This window comes from Rhinolophus hipposideros (assembly GCF_964194185.1).
Source record: "Rhinolophus hipposideros genome assembly, chromosome: 11".
In the NCBI taxonomy this organism is placed as follows: domain Eukaryota; kingdom Metazoa; phylum Chordata; class Mammalia; order Chiroptera; family Rhinolophidae; genus Rhinolophus; species Rhinolophus hipposideros.
The window spans coordinates 64,342,326-64,367,434 of NC_138057.1; the positions used below are offsets into that span (position 1 = coordinate 64,342,326).

At 38.1% G+C, this 25,109-nt stretch overlaps 1 protein-coding gene across 2 annotated transcripts in view; it reads right to left on the bottom strand.

The window, feature by feature from the left end:
• Nucleotides 1-25,109, bottom strand: part of SUSD1 (sushi domain containing 1) — a 113,057-nt gene that overhangs the window by 73,828 nt on the left and 14,120 nt on the right. For both annotated transcript variants that reach the window (XM_081067550.1, XM_081067549.1), the window contains exons 4-6: nt 17,860-18,012; nt 17,026-17,205; nt 4,299-4,478 (exon numbers count right to left, since the gene is read on the bottom strand). In XM_081067550.1, the coding sequence (XP_080923676.1) occupies nt 4,299-4,478; nt 17,026-17,205; nt 17,860-18,012 (513 nt within the window). The remainder of the gene's footprint in view (nt 1-4,298; nt 4,479-17,025; nt 17,206-17,859; nt 18,013-25,109) is intronic.

The window sequence follows — 25,109 nt, forward strand, 5'->3', positions numbered from 1 at the left end:
GTATGCCTTCCCAAAGTGACTACTTTGAATAAATGCATGTTTGAAAAAAGTCAAGAATAAGAGTTCTGCTGTTTCTTTTTTTTTTTTTTTTAAGTCTTTAGAGTCACATAAAATAGATAGAAGTAGCATGGCTTATTGTAGTGATTTCCTAAAATGCATTATATACTTTAGGATGACTTTTGGTGGTACTTAAATAAATTTCTACGTTTGCTTTATATTTATTTTTGTGTATATTAGAAAAAAATACACCTAATTCATCAAACTCATGATATCCCATCTATTACAAAGTATTCTTGATCAATAAATTGAAATTACAAATTTAAGTTTTAGGTATAAATGCTTTAAGGAACTTATTAAATACATAATACTTTCGTTACGGCAAACATTGTCAGGTTGGTACACCAATAAGTCAAGCTTAGAAAACACTGGCATGGGAGACAGATCTTGGGGGCTGACAGATCTGAATTCAAATCCTGTCTCTGCTATTTACTAAGTTTCGGAATGACCACGTGAAAGCTGTTTGACTCTCATGAGTCTCAGATGACTCATCTATGAAATGAAAATAACAATATTTAACTTCACAGGGTTTTTCTGAGGATAAAATAAAATCAAGCAGTAAGGTCCCTAGCTGAACTTCGGGTGTGTAAGTTGGTAGTGCAATCAATGGTGGTTACAATGCTTGACAGTCCAAACATTATGCACACATTCAAACAAACCCCAGCTGTGTGGTTATTTACATAAATGTGTCCATTTATCCCTGTTGGCCTTTCTTTTCCATCTGAAATATGCAGAGCTGCAACTGAGCTGCAGAGGACGGTGGACCAAAAATCAGAAGAGGCAGAGGATATGGGGAGGCCTGGGGGCAGTCTGACTCTGTCTGCATCCGGTTAGGGGGCTCAGAAAGGTTCCCAGCTGATAAACAGTCTGTGTTCCAATAGACATGTTACCCTTCTCAGAGCACGGAAGGAGTGAGCATCAACCCTATAATTATTAACTCAGATTCTAAACATAATATGCCAAATGACCTGTGCAGAATGAAAGCCAAGGACAATCTTATCAAGAATGAATCAACCTCTTTGATCTTGAGGTAAACTAACTCACTAAATATCAAGCTTCCATCTGGGGTTTTTCCAGACACTAAAGTGGTTGCCTAATTCTCAGCTGTCTGGAGTTTCCAGTCCAAACTGGCCTTAAAAAAAAAAAAAGAAAAAAAGAAAAGGAGTCCACCACCTTGCTGGAGTTCACACTCCATTAAAAGTACATATGGGTTCACGCTACTACTAATCCAAAGAAACAGGGGCTCCAAAAATATTTTTAACTAAAAACAACCCAGGTGAAATGAGGATAAATTATTCCACCCAATGGAGAACTAAACATTCAAGTATAAAAGGATGGGTCAATGGAATGAAAACAGGGAACAGAGGTCGAAGGTATTCAGAGGTTTGGCAGGAAAAGTAGAAGATTGGGGGAAAACCCAAAAGTGAACACAGAAGAAGGAAAATACAAAATACGGAGAGGGAGTCGGGACAGAAGGGGCGGTGTGAATGGGTAAAAAAACAGGAAAAGAAGGAAGAAGGGCAAGAGCCATGGTAATTAGTAGCTCACTACATTTCCAGAAGCCTCTTCTACCTTCCTACCAGGGGATCATGTGCACTGCACCATGAATTAATCAACATGTAAATCACCCCCTTTATCTGTGGAAATGGAATTTGGCTGCCAATCTTGATTGAGGGCAGAGAGGCCTCCTCACAGACAGATAACAGCTCTCAGGGAGAATGCCTCTTCTCTCCTTAAATCAAAGCTTGCATAAACCTATGGAAACAGATGCAGCTGGAGCCACAGACTCTGTGAAAGGTGGCAGGCTGAGGACGATAATTATAATTAGCAGTTACATAACATGTTTGTTCTTCAAAGTGCTCTACAAGTATCAGCTAATTAATAGCTTACTATGCCCCATGCAGATCCACTGGTTTTTCATGTAGTGACTAATCTTTATACCCCCACTGAATTCTGAATGGTAGAGGCAGAACAGCTTGAGCAATGAAGCAAATAGCTGGGTCCAGAAGCCATGTCCAGCTCTCTCACTCAGTGATTCCATAGATAGCTCTGGGCCAGGAACACGTGCCCGAACGTTAAATTCTGCATCCACTTTCTCCAAACAACTCTTACAAGTGCTGTTAGAGATGCAATAATAGGTTGAAATGTCCATAAGTCTGTTCCAATATGTCATTAGCGCTCCCCAATTATTAAGACTGGAACCCTGGAATTTTGGTGTTAGTTACAGGGTTGCCTTTGCTGCGCTGTGAAAGTTGGGCAAGAGATCTTGCCCAAGTTGGGTAGAGATCTCTGGATTATGTCTACCCTTTGTTTCTATGATTGCAGTATCTAGCCTACTTCCTCTGACATTTGTGGTAGAGATGACCAAATGTGGGAACTGCATGGCATACACAGCGCCTCAGCAGCAAAGCTGAGTTCTCCATCTGTTCCAGAATGCTTTACCCAAGCACTTCTAGAGGTCCACAAACACCTTGAATTTGTAAAACGTTATATGTACATGTGTATATGCATTTCTTTGCAGAAAAGTCCGTTTACCTAATTGCCCTGTAAGTTACAAGAAGGTAGTTAGTGTCTAGCAAAGTATCTCATACATAGTGTATGCTAAATAGATATCGATCAAATAAATTGATAAATTTCATCAAATTCATATCCCCAAAATGGTTATGAATCATTGCTCTACGGATAAATTATCACCAGCAGCCCACATGTTTTGCTTGCTCTGGCTAGAGATTCCTATGGAAAGCTTTGATTGGCAAGACACAAGACATTGTATCATAACTCTGCTGCAAGTCCAAGAACCCAGATCAAAGCTACCTTGAGATTTCACTCTTTAGAGATATGTCTTCAGAGCCAACAAATCAACATCTAGAAATACATTCCCAATACATTCAAGACTATGTGACAACCATTTGTCACACCCCCAGACCAACCATCACAAATAGTAAGAATCATTGCCTTTTCTCACTTGGTTTCTTGGAGGCACAGGTGAAATAAGGCATATGGAAGTGGCCACTTTTAATTCATGCGATCTTCTGTCAGCAAGGCTAATAATTTTAGTAAAAGACCTAACATTGCTCTGGGCTTTAAACTTTTCAACACTGATTCCCTCTCAGTGACTCTTTGAAGTAGAAAGAGCAGACTTTATTTTCCCACTTTTGTAGACGAGGAAACCAAAGCTTAGAGAGAGAATAATGCCTTATCTGATGACACACAGCTTAATATGGAACACTGCTAGAAATTGAATTGAAGTCTCAAAACTCCTTTTCACCAGTAATTCCATTTTGGGATATATATCCAAAAGAACTGAAAGCAGGGTTTCAAAGAGATATTTGTACACCCACGTTCATTGCAGCATTATTCACCGTAGCAAAGAGGTGGAGGCAACCCAAGTATCCATCAATGGATGAATGGATAAACATATATTTTGTATATATATATATTTCTATATATATTGTATATACATATTTGTCTATATTTATATAATAATATATATAATATTATTCAGCCTTTAGAAAGAAGGCAATGCCACCATTTAAAACAACATGGATGAACCTGGAGCACATTATGCTAAGTGAAATAAGCCAGTCACAGAAATACAAATATTACATGATTCCGTTTATACGGGATAACCAAATTAGCCAAGCTCACAGAAACAGAAAGTAGAAAGGTGGTGCGTGGGGCTGGGTGGAGGAGGAAGTGGGGAGTTATTGTTTAATGGGTATGTAGTTTCAGTTTCAGAAAATAAAAAAGTTGTGGAGAATGGTTGCACAACAATATGAATATATGAAACACTTAAAAAGTTAAGATGGTACATTTTATGTTGTATTTTTACCACAATTAAAAATAAATATTAAAAACCTCTTTTTCATTCCATCACCTTTTCTCTGAAAAGCTGTCAACGTGTGCTAAGTTAGGACTTTTAAGTACAGCCCCTGAGAAAATGGTTTATGGAAAAAAATTCCTCAGCTAGCCAAGCATTGGAGACAGCAAGCACTGTGATTTAAGGTGAGTTTCAAAAGATGAATGCATAAAATTTTCTATCTGACTTATTTTCCCAGTCTACCCTCTCCATCTTCAGGATTTAGCTGACAAACTTAAAGCCAGGTGCCCAGCCAGGTAAATGGTACATCCAGGCACAGTCCACAGAGTATGGCAGCAATCAAACAGCTTTTAGATCCCATGCTCCGGGAGCTGGCCATACGCCCCCAGGAAACAGGAGCCCCACAGAATGGCGTCTGTACCTGTGCATTGCAAAGTACTTTCTTTCCAGGTGCCTTTCTCTGTGCAAATGGAAGTGATCTTTCCTCCAGGGCTCTCAAAGCCCTCTTGACAGACATAGTGAGCCACACTGCCCAGGCCGGAGCTGTGATTCCCCACCAGGACTGCATGTTGCATTTCCGGAGGGCGGCCACAGTTGATCTCTGCAATGGGAAGTAGCACAGCACTAGTTATAACCCTCGATTTCTACCCCTATAATTCATATTGTGGAAATAAACATTTCTAATGATAGTGTCCCCTCATATGGGAAAAGAGAAAACACTGACCCCATCAAATAATCCAATTGCAGGTATATGAAGTAAGAATGTTCAGAAGTAGAGAAAATAAGTAGGTCTGACCTCAATGAAACTTACAAACAAGCATACATAAAAATATTCCAATTATAAGACTGTTTATATTATAAAGAAGTACTCAGGTCAATGAAATAATCCATCTCCGAGTTCTTTTTCATATTAAGATCTTTTTTTTCTGGTACCTTTTACTATGTATCTTCGGATCATTAACTCCTGAAAAGATGATAATGCAATTGTAGGAGTTTTGTTGCCAAATGAATATTAAATGAAATATATACAAAAATCTCTGAACTTTCAAAAACAAATTAAGAGGGAACGCATTTACAGTTTAAACATTTAATTTACACGCACCTTTCAAAGAAAAAAATCAGTTGCATAGGGGAAGAAAAACCCAGAACTATAAAATTGACATGAAATTTCTTCTCTGAAACTCTGATTACCGGAAGACAATGGAATATTTACAGAAAACTGTCTGAAGGGACAGAATTATGACATTACCATTTTGGAAACAGACAATAGCTACCTTACATTAAGAGTAAAAGAAAGTCATTTTCTGATATTTTACAATTAAAAAAAATCCATGTGTATCTTTTCTGAAAAAAAATTCACAGCTAACAATATAAAAATATTTATAATTTGAAAATAAAATTCCAAATTACTGCAACAAAATCTGAGCAGTGAGGTGAAGGGGAGAAATAAAACATGCTACATTTCTCATGTAGTAGTGGAGAGCTCATAGATACAATTTTATTTAAGAAAGAATAATAAATATAAAATATAAAATAATGTAGTCACAATTATTGCAAATGTAACCAGTAGTCCCAGTTATACTTAAATACAGAAAGAAAAGAGAAAAAAAAGACATGCATTCTGACTTTTAGTTTTCTCCCCCATCTGTAGAAAGCCAAGAAATTAAGCACTCTTGACAACGAGGTTTTTAAAACATAAGTCCATTTATTGAGATAAAGCATTCAAAATAGAGAAAATGGTATGATCTTTTCCCAACTCCCCATCAGCCATTCTTGGCCTTATAAATAGGTGACTTCTCTTAAATAAGCCTCTGATACAGAATTGGTGGATTTAATGGAATTGCACTCTTTTTTCTCTCCCATTGGGGATGTTTGGTCTGTTGCAGAACCCCCGAGTTATTTCACTGCGGGAGGGCTTCCAGAGCAGGGTTTCATCTGTTGTCACTGGAATTATCATAAGACCCTCGATATAATAGTTCAACCCACCTGACTTGGCTCTGAGATTTTTAAAAAGAGTTAGTCTCTGGTCAGTGCAGATTCAAATCATCAGCAGTTATGGGACCAGAACGAAGTGGTCATTTCATAAATCTTCCACCCCTGTCTACCTCTCAAGTCCCATGTTTGCTCACAGAGATTTGTTCCCTTTTCATACGTGTTTACCAGACACAAGGCCACTTGGCCTTCATCCTGTTTTCCCAGGATCAAACATTTAGACACTGGTCCAAACAATCCAAGACAGGAGTATATTTGTGTGTAAATGAGCAACCTACCATACAGGTGGTTAATGTTTCATAAGACTGCGCAGTTACTGTTGACATCTAAAATATCTCCTAGTTTAAGCCCAGGTTCAGTTACAGCAGGAAATAAAGGGAGTGTCCGGTGAAGAGACTGAGGATAAGGGTTTAAATAGGTTTAAGGACCTTGAAGCTGGAATTGTAAACAGCACATTGGAGTGGTTTTGGAGGAAACCCAGTGATAAGAGAGTTGGATTAAGGAAGACGCACAGATACTAAAGGGATAAGAGTACAGAAGATAACGAAATTGGCTTCCATCTTGGACATGACCAAGAATAATGGAAAGCATGGTGGCTTTGTGGGACTACAAGATTTTTTAAATTAACACCAAAAATATTAATTTGGGGTTAATGAGAAAGCGATAGCCTGGTCTCTAGGGACTCAGGTAGATGCCCAGTGGCAGAAGACTTGAGACTCGGAGTTCCCATCACGGAGCTTTTCAAATTGGACAGTTCCTTGGCAAGAGATATTTAGAGAGGATTCCAGCATGCTTTGGACTAAACACATGGCTCTAAACAATCACCTGGGGAGCTTCTGAAAAGCACACATGCTAGAGTCTCACACCCTCTACATACACCGAGAGATAACTCTTTTGAATCAGTAGTATTGAGTTAAGTTCTTGGCACCCACATTTCTACAAAGCTCCAAATTTGAGAATCTAAATTAAATGCTGGTGTGAATGACTACGACTTATCATCACATGTATCCCAATAGGGTCCTAAGTATAAATCATTACTTCTCACAGTAACCCTCCATGCTAGGGATGATTTTCCTCATTTTACAGGTGAAATGGATCAACATGGTTAAGTAAAACATCCATATTCACATAGGTAGTTATGTGATGGCCAGGAGTTGAATCCACATCTGTCGGATTCCTTCTTCTATACTCACTGCCTCTCAAAAGCTGCTCCATCTCTGAAATCCTACAGTATCTGCCCATCTCACTTCTTTTCTGCTCACATTCTTTCTCCTCCAGATATATTCTTTCTCCCTCATATCTAGCAAAATCCCTCCCAATGACTAATCCGCTTCATGACTAACAGAGGGATCCCTTTTTCCTCCCAACTGTTGTGGCCCATATTCATTTGTTCATTTATTAATATATTTATTGAGAATCTAGTACATGCCAGACACTATACTAGTTATTACTGCAGTGAACAAAATGGACAAGATGACTGCCTTCATACAACTTAAGGAGAGAATAAATAGACAAAAATAAAATCAACAAGATAATTACAGATCATGGAAAATATTATGTAAAGAGGTAAGATAACAAGATAGGATGGGAATGACTTTTTTAAATAGAGTGGTCAGGAATGGTTTGATCTCTTTGAGGAGATAACATCTGAGTTAAGGGTCTGAAGGATGAGGATGAGCCACTCATGTTTAGGAGCAGAGGAAGAACACTTCAATCAAATGAAATGGCCAATGCAAAGACCCTGATGTAAGAAAGCTCTTGGGGTATAACAGAAAGGAAAGACAACCTGTTGGCTAGAGCACAGTTAGCAAGAGGGAGAGTGGCCTGAGATGAAGGTGGAGAGAAAAGCAGGGCCAAATCACACAGAGCCTTGTAAGCCTTAAGAAAGAGCTTGGATTTTATCTAAAAGTAGTTGAATGGCATTGGAGGGTCTTAAGCCATTGGAGGGTCTTAAGGGAATGAAATAATTTGATTCAGGTTTTTAAAAGACCATTTTGACTGTTGGGTGGAGAATGGATGGCAGAAGAACAGGAGTAAAAGGAGAAAGATCAGTTAAGGTTTATAGCAGTAGTCCAACAGAAAGATGATGAGGTTTGGATGTACTTGAGAGGTGATGGTGGAGATGGAGAGAGGATTGATTTGACATGTATTCTGGAAGCAGAACAGCATTCTTGGTGATGGACTGGATGTGAGGATGAGAGAAGAGGTAGAATCAAGAATAATTATCTATCCTATTCATTAGGCCTTTATTTCCTGCTTGAGGACTTTGTTTCTTTTTATAAATATATTGTCTTCCCAAATTAATGGAGAGTTCATGAAGGACAGACTATCATATAATCTCTTTCACTCCATAATGCCTACTTAAAATAGTATGTTTTACATAGTAAATACTAAATAGTTGTTTATTGACAACTTGCTACTACCTTATCATTGTTCAAGATGCAACAAGTGATACTTTGATATAGCAGCCCTGAGAAAGGAAAAAGACATCAGTACATTAGGAATACATTACCTCTATGTTTGTTATCCAACAGAGGTAACTCACACCTACTAAACACCAACTAGATGAAAGCTAAGAAAAAGACCTACAAAAACTAATATCAGTCTTGTACCAAGGAATTCTGGGAAAGTTCAAAACCTCAATAATTTTAACCATAATAACATTCATTGAAATCCTACTAACCGCAAGTGCTCTTTTAGAAATACACTTATCTTATTTATTCCTCGCAAGAAACCCTGCAAGGTACATGGTTTTTCCTCATGTAGTTTAAAGATATGAAAATGGAGGTCCTAAGAGCTTAAGTCACATCCAAACATCATGCCATTTATGAAAGAGCCAGTATCCAAACCACGGTTTGTGTAACCCCAAAGTCCAGATCCATTTAGTCTAGGCAGCCTGGGACTTGACCTTACAGGTTAGCTAATACCTCAGGAGAAAAGGTTGGATGAAGGAACATTCACATTAGTCTGGAAGGGTTCTGTGACAATTCCCTTTGCCTAATCTTGCCTCCAAGAACTTCCCCAGAGCAAGAGAGCTGCTGGAAATAGACTTCCCCTGCAGCTGTCCCTGAAGTTTTCTTCATACAGATGTTGAACTCCATGATGGGGTGGGGGTGTGGCCTGGAACATAACCCTGTAACAGATATTCCCACCATGCTTAGGAGAGATGGCAGCCATTGCCACTTGTACTCAGACCAAATGATATCCAAGAAAGCAGGTGGCTTCTATGAAGAAATACTCAAAAATCAATCCAACAGAGGCTATAATAGGTCATAAAAATATAGTTCTACATGAAAACCCCAAAGCTCACACTATCACAAGGAAATAAACCATGTCAAAACAGTTTATATCCAAAGGAAAGAAAAAAATAAGCAGCACAAATTTTGCACTGCATATGCATAGGGGTGTTCGTCAAAGCACACGATTCTCTGACTAATTACATTATTAAGCAACAACACTGGGATCTGCATCAGTAATACAGTCTTCTAATTATGAACACGGATGAGAATTTTTCCTCACTATCCTATTATCTGTGATTTTTATTCAAATAATCAACTTCAAAAACAGGTCTCCCTGGGGGGAAATGTGCTGTGCTGGTTTCAAGGACCACATTTTACTGTAACTTTACTTCATATCTTGAAGGTAAAAATGTTTCTCTATACTGCTAGCTTTAATATTCTACCCCATATTCCAGAAGGAATTCTGCGTGATGAAAGGTATAGACAATGTATGGCATCTAATCAACACTGACTATATCACCACTGTCATCTGCATTGGCGGCTGTTTATTACCAACATCAGCACAATCCTGTGATTGATGACAGAAATAACATAGTAATATAAGGCTTTATCTCAGACTGTTTTAGAGACCAATAAATACCAAGCTGAGAAAGCAAGAAAAAAAAAAAAAGACTAATAATGTCAATAAATTGAGGCAGGCATTTTGCCAGTCGGAGGAATGAATGATAGACCTAGTCCACATATTGATATTGACCAAAAAAAAAAAAAACAAAAAAAAATTCCCAGAAAAATTAACTACTGAATGGAAAGCTCTGGCAAAAGAGCAGAAACAAGTATGAAAACTGAAGACAGTCATATTAAAGTCAGTTTTCATGATTACGCAACAATAATAGAAGCAAGTCTCTAACCTTCTCTAATCAGAAGGTGTATGAATCACCTGGGAATGAGTATAATGTGGAAGGTTGAAAGAGTCCAGTTTTAGGCAGATTAACTCCAGGATCTACACTATATTCGTCACTTATATCTATACTTTCTTCATTTGTTCATTTGTAAAAATGTCCTCTCTTCCCCTTAACGGGAAGCTCTTTGTGGGCTGTGTCAATATCTGATATTTTTTAAATATCCCTTGTAGTCATGTGAGTAATTAGTATTATTATGAACATTAATCTTTATGATGTTTATATGTAAGAAATAAGCCAAAGGAACAGGGTGAAAGTGTAACTTTATGAAAAAGTTACATTATTTTAAGGTATGTTCCAAATTTGGCCAAATATAGTTTGACCCCCATTCCAGGATCACGTGGGCACTAAATTACATGTCATTGATGTTTGGGGTTGGAATCTAACATCTCAATCTGTGGTAACTTGAATTTAAAAAATGTTGTTGTCACCATCAAAGAAAAATGGGAGGGTTATAGAGTGCCATGAAGCACATTCTCAAGAATAGCTTGTTAACTGCTGAAACTAAGCTAATGAGCTCATTAGTACCAAAAATTCCACTTGCCTTAAGGCTGTAGAAAGAAAACAATTACTTTTTGATGTACTTTGTATTCTAAAGTCTTCCATGAGCTTTAGCCTCAACTAACACATTTCCCTCAGCTATTATAGTGGTCATCCAGAAAGCTCATTTGGAGAAAAAAAGAAAAATTTCCATTCCACGTAACATTTATTGTCAACGAATAGTATCTAGTATGGAAACAGCTAGAATCTAAACACTTCAGAAACTTCAGAGGTGATGGGGTAGGTGAAAGAACGGGTGTAAGTAAGAAAAAAACGTTTATCAGCGTATCTCTTGTAAGGATCTTGCATTTGGAGAGGTGATAATGGTTTTTGATACTTTGAGCTGCGTAGAGTATGAATCTTCCTTTTAAAAAACAAAACAAAACACTAAAATTCTTCATTTCAAGGTCCTAGTTGTAATTAGAATATTTGAATCAAAAATCAATGACTAAGGTAAAGTGAAAAACGAAAAATTTTAGACCTTCCCACTTGATGGTAGGAAGTTTCAGAGAGATCTGGAATTTTTGATAGAAACATCCCCCGACACTGCCCCACCAGCTTAGGACTGTCACTGAGATGGCTACCACTAACTGAGCAGCTACCACTAAAAAGGGCCACAAGCTTTTTACCAGGATCCCCTTGAACCTTCATAAAAACTCCATGAGATGAACACAATTTTATCCCCTTCTACAGAAGGAAAATGGACATTAGAGAACTTTAAAGGTGGTTACATAAACTAGTCAGTGGCGTGGCCAAAATTCACACAAGTCTCTCTCATCCTGAAGTGCACACGTCACCACCCTGAGTCTTATAACCGACGTCAGCGTTCATTTTGCACACTCAAAGGACTCCAACCATTTGTAAATGACATATTTTAACGGCATTTACTTGGCAAAAGGGTAACACAAGAGATTTGCTGCATGCAGCGAGTAAGTCAATACAGGTTTTTAATGTTTTAAAAGATTAGTAAAAGTAAGGTGCCAGAAAATCTATTTCAAATGAGCAAAACCTCCCATCACTTGGAACACAGATGTTAAACACAAGATAATGCGTGGCCACTCCATCCCACCTCACCCATGGTGGACATCATATGTCATCACAGCGGTCTTCTCTGCTAAGTCCAGAGATGGTCTCAGAATCCTCTCCACACCACTACAAAAAATTCAGAGGCAGCAGTGCAATCCCTCACCTGAATGCCCTAATTTGTGTTCCAACTTATATCAAAACCTTTTCAAACTCTTCCTGTAGAGACGAGATTGGGCTCCACTAAGAAAATGTCAGAAGATGAAGAGGTGACTCGGCAACAACCATTATCCTTCTGGGTGGGTCCTAGACCACACTGTGCAAGAAGCCATGTTTGCCCAGCATCCCGCTCTTTCCAGGGTTCTCCAGCTTTTCATCATTGCCTTCCATCTCCGGACTCATCACGGCTGTTTCTACATGGAACCTTGCTCCTGGCTTGGTTGAATTTTTAAAAACATACCCACCCATATGCGTGGGTATGGGGGGGAAACCAGAAGTCAGCCCCAACGTCCTGTTCCTGGTTTATCAAAGCACAGAGATGCCATGCCAAGTGAGAAGCAAGTATGAAGGTCCTGAAGACAAGGTAAGAAGGGGTGGGATCCAGAAAATACATGAAACTTGAGGAGTGAAATAAAACAGAAGGCCAGGGTTTCAGCAAGGCTCAGCCAGAGGATAAGCTGGGCTGGCAATTCAGGAGCCCATCGCACAATGCCTGCCTTCTCTGCGCCACATTTTGAGGACAATTCAGGTGCATCTACGGGCCTTCGGTATGCCAGGCACTGTGTCAGGTTCTAGATGGATCATGCTGAAGAAGACTACATGGCTGCTGAGCTCACAGATTTATAGTCCAGTAGGGGAGACGGACATAAATCAGAAAAGTAATTATAAACAATATACTTACATGTTGGGTACTAAGAAAGAGAATAATGTCAGAGCAGACAATTGAAAGATGAGAAGGAAGCAAGGAGCAGGGAGACTCCATCAACAGATGATGAATAAACAAAATGTAGTCTATACACACAATTGAATATTATTCAGCCTGAAAAGGGAATGAAGCTCTGATATATGCTACAACACATATGAACCCTAACACCATTATGCTAAGTCAAATAAGCCTGACATACAAAGACAAACACTGGGGGAGCATCTGAGATCTTGCTCCCCGGCATATGTTGTCAATTTGGGCTCAGATAAACTCTTATAAAAAAAATTTTAAAAAAATACAAACACTGTATGAATCCACACATATGAGGTACCTGGAATACAAATTCAGAGAGACAGGAAGTAAAATAGAGGTTAGCGGGGGCTCAAGGGAGGCAGAAATGGGGAGTTTAATGATTATAGAGTCTATGTTTGGGATGATGAAAACTTTCTGAAAATGGACACTGGTGATGGGTGTACAACATTGTGAATGTGCTTCAAGCCACTGAATTGTATACTTATACATGGTTACAATTTTATATTATGTGTGTGTTACCACAACAAAAAACCCTTTTTTAAGCAAGTTGGTAAGTATTTCAAGTAGAGAGAAAAGTATGTGCAAAAGCACGGAAGCTAATAAGAGCTGGACATGTTGGTTGGGAGAGAAAGATGTCACCTGTAGAGAAGCCAAAAAGGCCAAACCCCTGTTGGCTTCAGGGCCCATGGTTGGGAGCTTGGATTTTATTCTAAATGCAGTGGCTATTTCAATGTTTTCAGAAGAGTTGTAGGCAAGGAGAGAGGATAATCCAAGTCATGCTTCAAGAAGTGCATTCCTGCTGCTGTGTGGGGAATGGGCCGGAGGAGGCAAGCGCTGAAGTACATTCTTAAAGGGAGCGTTCAGTTACCAGACACACTGCCAGGTGAGAATTCTCATCCTAAAAGGAAGGTAAGGCCCCATAAGGTAGGGAGCCTAGAAGTTCCCAGAATCCTCCCATCAGCGTGCCCACACTGCAAACCACTCCTCGCTGAACTCTTACCCAGGAGGCAAACTCCTCAAAGAAAAGAGCACAAATGCCCCCTCCTCCATATAACCACCTCATTTTCCCATCGGAACTCTCTTAGTCTTCACCCATTCTTCTCATATAAACGTAGGAGCTCACCCTCATATAACAGTGATGTACCTGTCTTTTCTCTCCTCACAGACATTCTTAATTACAGGATCGGTCATACATAGCATCAGACCTGGACTCTGGATTTGCTGATGATAACACAGTTAAAGTGATTCCCTCACCTTGCTCCTGGCTTGGTTAAATTTTTAAAAACTTAAGTTCTTTAAGCTGCCACTTGTAACTTGCATCTTTCTGAAAATTAAAACTGCAATGATAATAACAATAGGAAGCACAAGGTATAGATTCTGCCTTTTTCAGAGAGTTGGTGGAAATGTGTGACTGACGTTTCTACGAATTCCCTCCCACATCAGAAGAGGGACCACAGGGACCTTTCATCCTCACTTCCAACTCCCACCTGTGAGGCTCCCATGTCACACAGGCCCTCCTGCCAAGACAGCAGAGTTGCAGGGGATACAGTAATTGGGAGAACTCAAACCACAGGCTCCACTAACTGTACCTGCTCTATCAGGGAAGTCCGTTATCCGGCACAAAAGCTGCCGTCTGTAACACACAGCTGCTCCCTTCACAAGGACTGGCTCCTCCGCAACATGCAAGTTCACAGTTGGCTTGTGTTCTTAGTGGAATTCCCAATTCCTGTGCCTTTATAACTCTGAGCTAAAAATACAGTGCCGTGCCGCCTGGCACATGGCCCAGATTCTGGAGCCCCAAAAAAGACTGAAAGATAAATAAGAAGGTGTGTGCTTAGAGGGGAGCAGACGAGAGCTTTGAAAAGCTGGTGGCCATGTGGTGATACGGAGGAGGCAGAGGAGGGTGTCAGCAAGCAGAGAGAGCAGTTATTAGAGGAGGGAAAAAAAGAAGTGAAGATCTTCTAAATAATAGTTCTTTGGGGAATATAACAAGCATGCTCTAACTTTCTCCATTCTCAGTCCAATAATCCAGATGAAAATGCAATTTTCAAAGTAAAACAAATTGTTTTATATGGGGTTTCCTATATAAATCCTTAGGGAGTTCTTTGATATGCATTATGGTACATTTTAATCTAAGTTCTGCATTTTAATTTATCTATTGAACGATAATGTTAGAAATAAAATATACTTTTAGAATTTCTTAACCCCCAGGATGACAATTAACTAGTAAAATGTGTTTTAGAGCCTGAAATCGCAAATCAAAATAGCAAAAGGATTAACTTTGCCAAGCACATCACTGAGGTTTCTTAGCTAGGCAATAAATTCAGTGAAAACTATTTTTTTTCCTTTTATCCAAAATGGAAACAGCTTTGTTACTTTGTCTAATATGCTAAAAATTCCTTCAATACAGAAAGTATGTAACATGTAGAAATCATCCAGGACTTCCCCCACTGTAGAAATTACCACTGTTAACATTTTGATATGTAGCCTTTTAAACTTTTTCATAAGCATATATGCATACATGAACTATTTCAAAAATAAGATGATGCTATTCATACAGTCACAACTTAGTAATATACTGTTAATTCTTACCTATGTCGATAAATATACTTTTCCAAAGTAATTTTTATTGGTTACATAATATTCCATTTTATATATATACCATTATTTATTCAACCAATCTCCTATTGATAGACATTTGGGATTGTTTCTAATTTTTCACTATTATAAACAATTATAAACAAATATAACTACAGTGTGAGTGCTTTACACTTCTCTCTACAAATAAATTTGAAAATCTGATGAAATAGATGATTTTCTAGGAATATGTAAATTATCAAAATAGATACCAAAAAGGATAAAAAACTTTAACAGATCATTAAGTATAGAATTTTTTTGAAAAATTTTTGGCTACCTCTCCAAAAGTACCACATCCAGATGGTTTTCCAAGTGAAATCTCCCAAATATTTTAAAATTCCATTTATAGTATGCCAGAGAAAAGAGAAATAAACACTTTCACATTCTTCTTTTAAAATTCAGAATAACATTGATATCAAACAAAAAGATACCATAGGAAAAAAAATAGAACAATCTCGTTTATGAATATTAATGCAAGAATCCTAAAATTTAGCACAAATAATCTAGATTAAAAAATAAAACACCAAAAATCCAGAAGGTTCCATTCCAGCAATTAGTATTAATCATTATCAAGAAATCTAATAATATAACCTACTATATGACTGGTAAATGGAGAAAAAAAACATATGATCACTTTAATACACACCTAAAAGACATGTAAAAAATAACTCATGTCTGGTTTTTAAAAATCCTAGTAAAATGGGAACAAATGGATGCTTCCTTAAGATTATGTATATAGAGCCATAATCTAGTAAAATGGTAATAGATGAAGAGAAAGCTAAAAGTGGAAAACAAACCAAAAGTAACATCATCATAAAAACAGAAGTAGTATACCAGCATGATTAAGAACACAACCTCTGAAACTAGAATTCCTGGTTTCAAATTTCACTTCCACCACTATTTGTATGACCTTGAAAAACTTAACTTCTCCGTGTCTCAGTTTTCTCATCTGTAAAATGTGATAATAGTACATACTCATGGGGATACTGTAAGGATTAAATGAGCCTGTGTGTGTGTGTGTATGTGTGCGTGTGTGTTTGTATTGGGAGTGTCAAAAAAATGAATACACATTTTAAGAGATGTTATCTATACTGAAGCAATAGTTCGCCATAATCAGAAAATCAGAAATGTCCAGATGCTGATGTAACCACTTTGAGCACCTCTTGTAATTGCAGAAGTCAAATGTGACTTGTATTCATCTTTTGCTATCAGTGTATATTGAGAATTACAATTAATACAGTTTTTTCCTTTCTTAAAATGTGTATACTTTCTTTGGCGCGCTCTCTCTCTCTCTCTCTCTCTCTCTCTCTCTCTCTATATATATATATATATATATATATATATAGTGCTTAGAACAGCACTGGGAACATAGTGCTTGCTATCTGAATGTACATAAGAATATAAGTAGATACACACAACATCAAAAAGCCAAGATCATGCATGAATAACGAAACACAAAAACCACTGCCTTGAAAATTAGGAATAAGAAAAGAATATTCAAAGTCAATGTTACTATTTAAATTTTTGTTCTGAAAACATTAGTCAAGTGATCAAACAAAAGAAAAACATAACTTTTAGAAATATAGAAAAATAAAAGATGGAATTATCATTATTTGCAGATGATAAGATATTATTCCTGAAAATACCAAGAGAATCAATGGGAAAACCACTTAAAAACAAAAGGAGTTTACTAGACTTATTTAATTAATTCACTACCCCAAAGAGAAATATTTAAGAGAGAAATATGAAAATAATCTCAACATATTATAAGCTGTGAAACTGAACCTTTGGAAAACTCACCTTGGCAGCTTAATTTTGGGGACTCCCATGTGCCCACGGCTGTGCAGCTTGAAACTGTATCTTCCGGGCCACTGAAAAATCCTTCTTTGCAAGCATAACGAACCTGGCTGCCAAGCCTAGAGGTATAATTGCCTATGATATAGCCATCTGGGACCTCAGGAGGGGTACCACAGTCTATTTCTGAAAACAAATTAATGTCAAATGCATTACTATGTGAAGGTGAATTTTTAAAATTCATAATCTCTACCCCTATCCCATTTCCCTTCCACCCCACCCCCCACCCCACCACACATACCCCAGACATATTTTAAACAGGCTAGTTCATTTCCACATGACTTCTGGGCACATTTCCAATGCTTATCTCTATTCAATCTTCTGACCTCCCACAGGTAAGAGCACAAAGCTGAAAGAATTTGGCAATCAACCCTCACTAACTCATACTACCAAAAGAGAAGCCTAGCCCAATGAAGTGAAAAATTGTGATTGCAAAATACTTTAAAATATATATGCTTTTATAATTTTCAGGGTCACTTTTGAGATGCTGGTCCTTACCAGATCAGCTGTGTTTACTAGCTAACATAATAGTTAACATCAGGATATTTATGAACTGCTAAAAATCCCTGAAGTTTACTAATTTTAGCTTTTTAATGTAGCCCCTTCTACCTTGGTTATGCCGTTTGCTTTATTTCATAGGTTGTATAAATGTGCAAAGGAACAGATACCAGTAGATAATTTCCACTCACATCCCCAACACAGACACGAGCTCAGAGCAGGAGAAAGTCACCACCAACAGAAACTCACCTTCCCAGGTTGCCTTCTTTGGCAGAAACCCACCTGTGCATGACGTGGCATCTCTGGTTGGGTGGAAAGGCTCAGGCCCACTCTTTGGCAAGTATCCATCCATACAGTAGCATTCAAAGCTCCCATGAGTGTTCACACACCGCCCTCCTTGCCTACACAGGCCGGAAACCTCACACTCATCTATGTCTTGAGACCCATCCCAAATACAACAGGAAGAGAAAAACAGAAAAAAGAAAAGTGGGTGGGGGTGACATTGTGACAGCCATTTCTCACATTCTCAATCTACACTTACAAATGGATGCATTTGTCTGTAATTGTATCATAAATTTTATTTTCCTCCTTAAGGGTTCTTTTCATACGTCCTTCACATCATAGGCACTAAAAGGTGCTCGATAAATATGACTCATGAAAACCAACAACCATCACCAACTCTGTGACACCAAACAAAATAAACCCCAAAAAGTATGTCAAAAAAATTCAATTACTGTAAAATAAGGATGGCCTCAACCTCATAAAAAAGATATCTGAAGAACTCCAAATACAAAACCATTTAGACCAGAGTGAAAAATGCTCTCAAAAATGAGCACAGAGAGGGGTGTAAATGTCTATTACGTTGCTTTGTACACCTGAAACTAATAATAATAAAAAAAAGAGCATAGATTAGTAAAACAGGTAGTAAGGGGATAATTCAGAAGGGTCTCACTAATTTTACCAAGATTACAAGGGCTTATAAAACAGGCCTCAAGAAAGACAAGACATGCTTCTTGGCAGACTTTTCCTTGACTGAGGATTATGAGAAGTAGCAGGTACGGGGTAAACAAAACACAGTAATTTAGAGGCTGGAGAAGAAAGCTCTCTGCCAGGTAACTGTGCCCTGCGCCCCTCTCCACCCCCATCAACCTGGCTTTAATGAACAAAACTAAAAACTTCAGGAATTCCATCAGAGCCACACACACCCATTTCACTTGGAGAAAAAAGTACCTTAAGCAAAATGGGACTTTTACCAGCACTTGTGCAAGAACCATCGGGGGGCAGCGGACAGGAAGCAGATTAACTAAGTAAATCTGGTTGTTCCCAGACTGTGGGATTTCAAAGACCAGTAATTTTGGAAGTTGGCCAATATTCTATTTTACCAGATAAATACTTTTTTCCCCCAAGAAACTATTAATACCATAATTTCATAAAAGAAGGAAGACAATCTCAGAATCCTTTTAAATTTGTTTAATATAATTTTATGGAAATTCAGTATACTCTTTTTGTTTTTTTGGTCTTGGACACAGTGGTTTGGGAATCAGTAATTCACTCAATTGCTGAAGGAGACCACACAGGCTATCAGTTCTAATCAACCTACACCTTTAGTGCAGCAAACTTTGGGGAACTCTTATGGAAAACTGTCGCCAAAGATGGCTAGCAACAATTCTTCCTCTCCCTTTCTTGCATGCCACTCCTCTCATTAACAGTGGAACCCACTTCCCCTCCTCTTGGGCAGGCCTTGGGACTTGCTTTGGCCAATAGAATGGGGCAGAAGTAACATTGTGCCTGCTCTGGGCCTAACCTTGAAGACACCTGGCTGCTTCCTCCTTCCCTCTTTTGGAATCCAGTGGCCATACTATGAGAATATCCAGGCTATTGTACTTGGGAGAGAGGCCCTAAAAGATGAGACACCATGTGAAGAGAGAGGCCACATGGAGAACTAAGATGCCCTAGCTGACAGTATCAGGCCTTATACCTGAGAGAGAGAGAGAGCCCTTCTTTTACCTACCAGCCCAGACCAGCCCAACACAGCCACCAGTTGTGTCCACACAGTGGACTAAACCACTTAGCCATGAAATTGTGAGAAATAATGAATTGTTTTTAATTTCCAAGGCCTCATTGTTTTCTCAGAAAGTCCCCTCTTTTTAAAAAAAAAAAAAATACAGACTCTTGTTAATCTCCTTTGGACTTCTGCATCTCTTTACATGTCAAGGGTGTCTTGATTATCTATCACTACATAACTTTACTCCCCCAGCCCCCAACTTAGTGGCTTAAACACAAAATATGAATGCCAAAAATAAAAACTCAAAAGTCATTAATAATAAGTCGACCAACAGTGAAAAATAAACTTGCAAATTCCAACTTGAGGAATTCTCCAAACACACATAGAAAAAGAAATTATGTGAGATAGAATGAATATAGGACAAAAAAGTGACATGAGAACCGATCCAAAATATTTCATATCAATTTAATTTTTTTTACATTATACTTTTTATACTATTCTGTATTCCTTTTTTCCTTTTCACCCATCCCCTAACCCCATCCCCTTGGTAACCATCATTATTCTTTTAAAAGAAACTGATGATGAGAATGGAGTACATGTGTAAGAAGTAATATCAAAAGAAAAAAAAATCCCTCAGCTTATGTATTCAAATCCAAATAGCCTTTACAACGGACAGGCATGAATGTTGAAAAATGAAAGTCATTCTGAGTTTCACGGAATAGGGAAAAAATTATAAACCTCCTGAGAGAAAGTAATGGTCCTCTATGAGAAAAAGAGAACCCATCTGACCTAGGACTTCTTGTCTGAAACACTACATACTAGATAACAGTGAGTGTTACTTACAGAATTCTAAGGATAAGACAGTAAAACATTGTGCTATATTTAAACAAAGGAATGACCTTTTAGAACATAAATGATCTCAGGAATTATACCACTGACATTTCTTTTCTGAAAAAGATTTTGAGAATATACTGAAACCAGTGACAAACATGAAAATAAACAATGTCAAGTAAAGGGAAGACATAATAAAACCCAACAAAAACTGTTGATAGATGAAACCAGTAAAATTTAAGAGTTAAACAATTGTTGAAAAGAGAATCATGGCTTTTGGCAATTGTTAAGAAAGGATTCTTAAAATAAAAATAAAATAAAATAACTTCAATCTCAATCTAGTACAAACTTTGGAGATGATGTCAACACTGCAGAATACAACATATGTTTGATCCATCATTTTAGTTTATCAAGATTTTTTATTCCATTGAGAAGTTCGTAAAATGTGTATGTATAGCTTTCACACAGAAATATTTTTCCAGCCTGTCTACCATATACACCAGACTCCTCAAAAGAGAATAAGTGGGACTCAGTTGTTTTTTTCAGTAGAGTTCTAAAAAGAAGCAATACAGGGGCCGGCCCCGTGGCTCAGACGGTTAGAGCTCCATGCTCCTAACTCCAAAGGCTGCCGGTTCAATTCCCACATGGGCCAGTGGGCTCTCAACCACAAGGCTGCCAGTTCCATTCCTTGAGTCCCTCAAGGGATGGTGGGCTCTGCCCTCTGCAACTAGCAATAGCAACTGGACCTAGAGCTGAGCTGCGCCCTCCACAACTAAGGTTGAAAGGACAACTTGACTTGGAAAAAAGTCCTGGAAGTACACACTGTTCCCCAATAAAGTCCTGTTCTCCTTCCCCAATAAAATCTTTAAAAATAAAATAAAATAAAAAGAAGCAATACAAATAACTATAAGGCAAAAATGTGGTATAGAAAAGACTTGGAGTTTCTAGATAACAATCAACTCTATATGAGTCAGTATAGTCATTAATCTAGTCATATAATAGTCATATAATTTAGGTACAGTCATTCAACAACCTAATAACAATAATTGTTGTAATGATTTTTGATAATTCCTGCACGTCATCCTGCACGTGCCAGGCAATGTTCTAAACACTTCATTATTTATTACTGATTATTTCCATTTTATTTAATCCTCACAATAACCATGTGTGGCAGATGCTGTTATTATCCCCATTTTACAGATGAAGTAACTGAAGCACAAAGTGATTAACTGCACTGAAGTCATCAGGTAAGTAGTGGGAAGCCAGGATTGAAGCAGGTATCTGGCTCCAGAGACCATATTCTTAACCACTATGTCACACTGCCTCTCGAACTACAATCTCATCATGCTAGCATCCAATCAATAATTCCCCATCCACAGAGATTGGCAAAGATATCATCAACTGCCTTAATGAAGTCTAGATTATATCTACCATGTATCACTGAGATTAGTACAACATGATTTCGACTTTTAATCCCCTGCTACCTCTTATGCTCACAAACCATTGCTTTTCTAATCCATTCTAGAATCTTGCCTGTTAAAATAAGCATGTTAAGCAACTCAGAACAACTTCACGTAGTAGTAAATTCCATGGGGTCTACAAGGTTTAAAATGTTTGCCTGTGAAGGAAAAAATGTTCCAGGCAACCTTCTTAACAAATGTAACTAATCAAGGAGGAATATTCCTTGTGCCCTATTCTATGAGGTGTGCTAAAAAAATACAGTGACTATTTAAATTAAAACAAATTTTATTACAGTAAAAGACACATTGCCATTAATTCCCCTCAAAATACTCCCCCTCAGTTCAAACACACTTATTCCATCATTCTCGCCACTTTCTGAAGCTCTGGAAGTCCTCCTTTGTGAGTGTTTTTAATTGCGCTGTCGTAGTTGTCTCGATGTCCTGAATTGATTCAAAACATTTTCCTTTCATGGTCATTTTGACTTTGGGGAAGAGCCAAAAGTTGCATGGTGCCAGATCCGATGAATAAGGTAGATGAGGACACACCATGATGTTTTCATTTGACAGAAATTGCCGTACCAGAAGTGATGTGTGACAAGGAATGTTGTCACAACGGAGGATGAAGTAAAGACACTCACAAAAGAGGACTTCCGGAACTGCTTCAGAAAATGGCAAGAATGATGGGATATGTGTGTTTGAAGCAAGGGGGAGTATTTTGAGAGGGATTAATGACAATGTGTCTTTTACCGTATTAATTTTTTGAAAATTTAAGCATTCACCGTATTTTTCGATCACACCTCGTATATAGGGGATTAGTTGACTTCATCCACAGCCAGAACAATTTCTTGCTAGGAAGAAGCAAAACTGAGCAGGACACTCTGACCTGGTCTAGGGCCCTAATGTTCTATATTTAGCCATTTCAACGAATAGCATGAGTTTGAACATCAAAAAGACCTAGGTTTGAGAACTGAGTCTGCCTCTTACTAGATGTACTAATGTCTGTTCCTTAACCTTTCTAAACCACGTCTACAACATGAAGCTAATTACAGTAGGGTTTTTGTGGGGATTAAATAAAACATGTGGAAAGCACTTAGCACAGTGCCTGGCAGACCATAGGTCCTCAAGACATGTTAGTCCAGAATTTATAACACAGAGATAATTATTTGTAAGGATGTAAGTACAAGAATGTCCATTATAGCATTTCTTATAATAGGGGTCGGGGAGGGGAAGAAAGAAAAGAAAAACAATCACAATAGGGGGAAAAAAATCAGTTAAGTAACACAGTACATTCATATAATGAATTTCTGCAGTTAAGAGGTATCGTATTATCTACCTCTTTTATTTCTTAAGTGCATTGTAACTTACATACAATAAAACGTACTGATTTTAAGGGTTCAGGTCCTGAGTTTTAAAAATCTCATACAACCATGTAGCCAACATCCCAATCAAGACATGATTGCTTCCTGGATATTTCCATCATCCAGGAAGTTTCCTCATATCTCTGGTCAACCCCCATGCCATCAAGAAGCAACCACCTTTTTATTTCTAGCACTATCAATTAGTTTTGCCTGTACTTCATAAAGATGGAATCTTTTATAATGCACATTTTTATGTTTGGCATCTTTTGCTCAACATAATGGTTTTGAGATTCCTCTGTATCAGTTGATCATTCCTCTTTATCACTGAGTAATACAGGAATCGACCACCATTTGTTTATCCATCCTCCTGTTCATGGACATGTGTGCTATTTACAGTTTGTGCTATCAGGCGCATTCATGTGCAAGTCTTTTGTGGACATAGATTTTCATTGCTCTTGGGTTATATATTTATGTTTGTCGAAATGAAAGATCACATGTGGTGAGGGAAGTAAATTTTGTCTTCTCTTACTTCATGGAGTTTGATATGAAGAAAATAATACCGTTTATAGAAGTGAAATACTGGATTCTGGAACACCATACACACGTTATTAATTTAAAATTATGGCCACAGTTCATATGCATAGAGGCATCTTACAAGGGATTTACCAAAATATTAAGCATTGTCTCCTCTGGGTTCATATTAGGTGATTTGTTTTTCTTTTTCCTTTATACTTTTCCATAATTGCTTAACTTTTCTACATGAGTATATGTTCTTTTTTATAATAAGTGGAAAAAAACAAAGCTATTTTCCTTCTCATAGGGAAAAATATTGGCTTATTCTTCTGTGTCCTTTTGGGAAGAACAATCATGAATCATTACATACTTCAAAACTACATGAGCCATTCACCTCTTCTCTATTCCACAGCTCCATCCTAGGGTAACAACTCCCTCCTTTTTCACACATAACTTTTGCTAAAGCAGTAGCTGAATAAATTGAGAACCATGTTCAAGTTCATGCTCGGAGATGAGCAAAGAGCCTGAACTCAAAAGAGCTAATCATTTCCTTCATAATCTTGTAAATATTGATAGTTTGTTTAGGAAAGTCTACTTAATAGGTAGTTCAAAGATCAACTTAAGCTCAGCTCCTGTCTTTCTTACTCCTCCCAAAACTTTAAATTAGTAGAGTAAAAAAGAACTCTGTGCATACGAGTATTTTGATACACTCAACAGGACCTTGGGAAGAAAGAACCTAGGATATCCATATGCTGGGGCTTGAGCAAGTAAGAGGCAAGAGTAAAGTGTTGGGAGGTGTTAACATGCAGGGGGATCTCAGGTGTGCCCCCTCACTCCCAAAGAGTGAGCAATGGTGCCTTCATCAAGGCCTGTGGCAGTTGGGGGGCAGAGCTCTGGTTTAACCATCTTTTGATTCAGAATCTTTAACCTCTCCTTCCTAAGAGCTGAGGCAGTACAAAGTTTCCCTGAAAATAAGACTGGGTCTCATATTAAGGTTTGCTCCAAAAGACTCATTAGGGCTTATGTTCAGGGGATGTCATCCTGAAAAATCATGCTAGGGCTTATTTTCCGGTTAGGTCTTATTTTCAGGGAAACAAGGTAGCAGGGTCCTGAATTCCTCACCCACCACAGTTGGAGACCAACACAGGAATCAGGGGGATTCCACAGGGAAAGGAGACAAGGAGTCAATGGTTATGAGCGCTGCTCTGCGCCCCTCCACCAGGATGCTTTTCCGTGGCTTTGTCTTTCCTTGCTTCTTCCTTCTTTCAGAGTGCTAAAACATGACTCTGTAGGAATAAATCCAGCTAAAACAAAGGATTGGAGTTTGGGGAACAAAGTTCTGCTTGGAGAGAACACTAGGAGAAA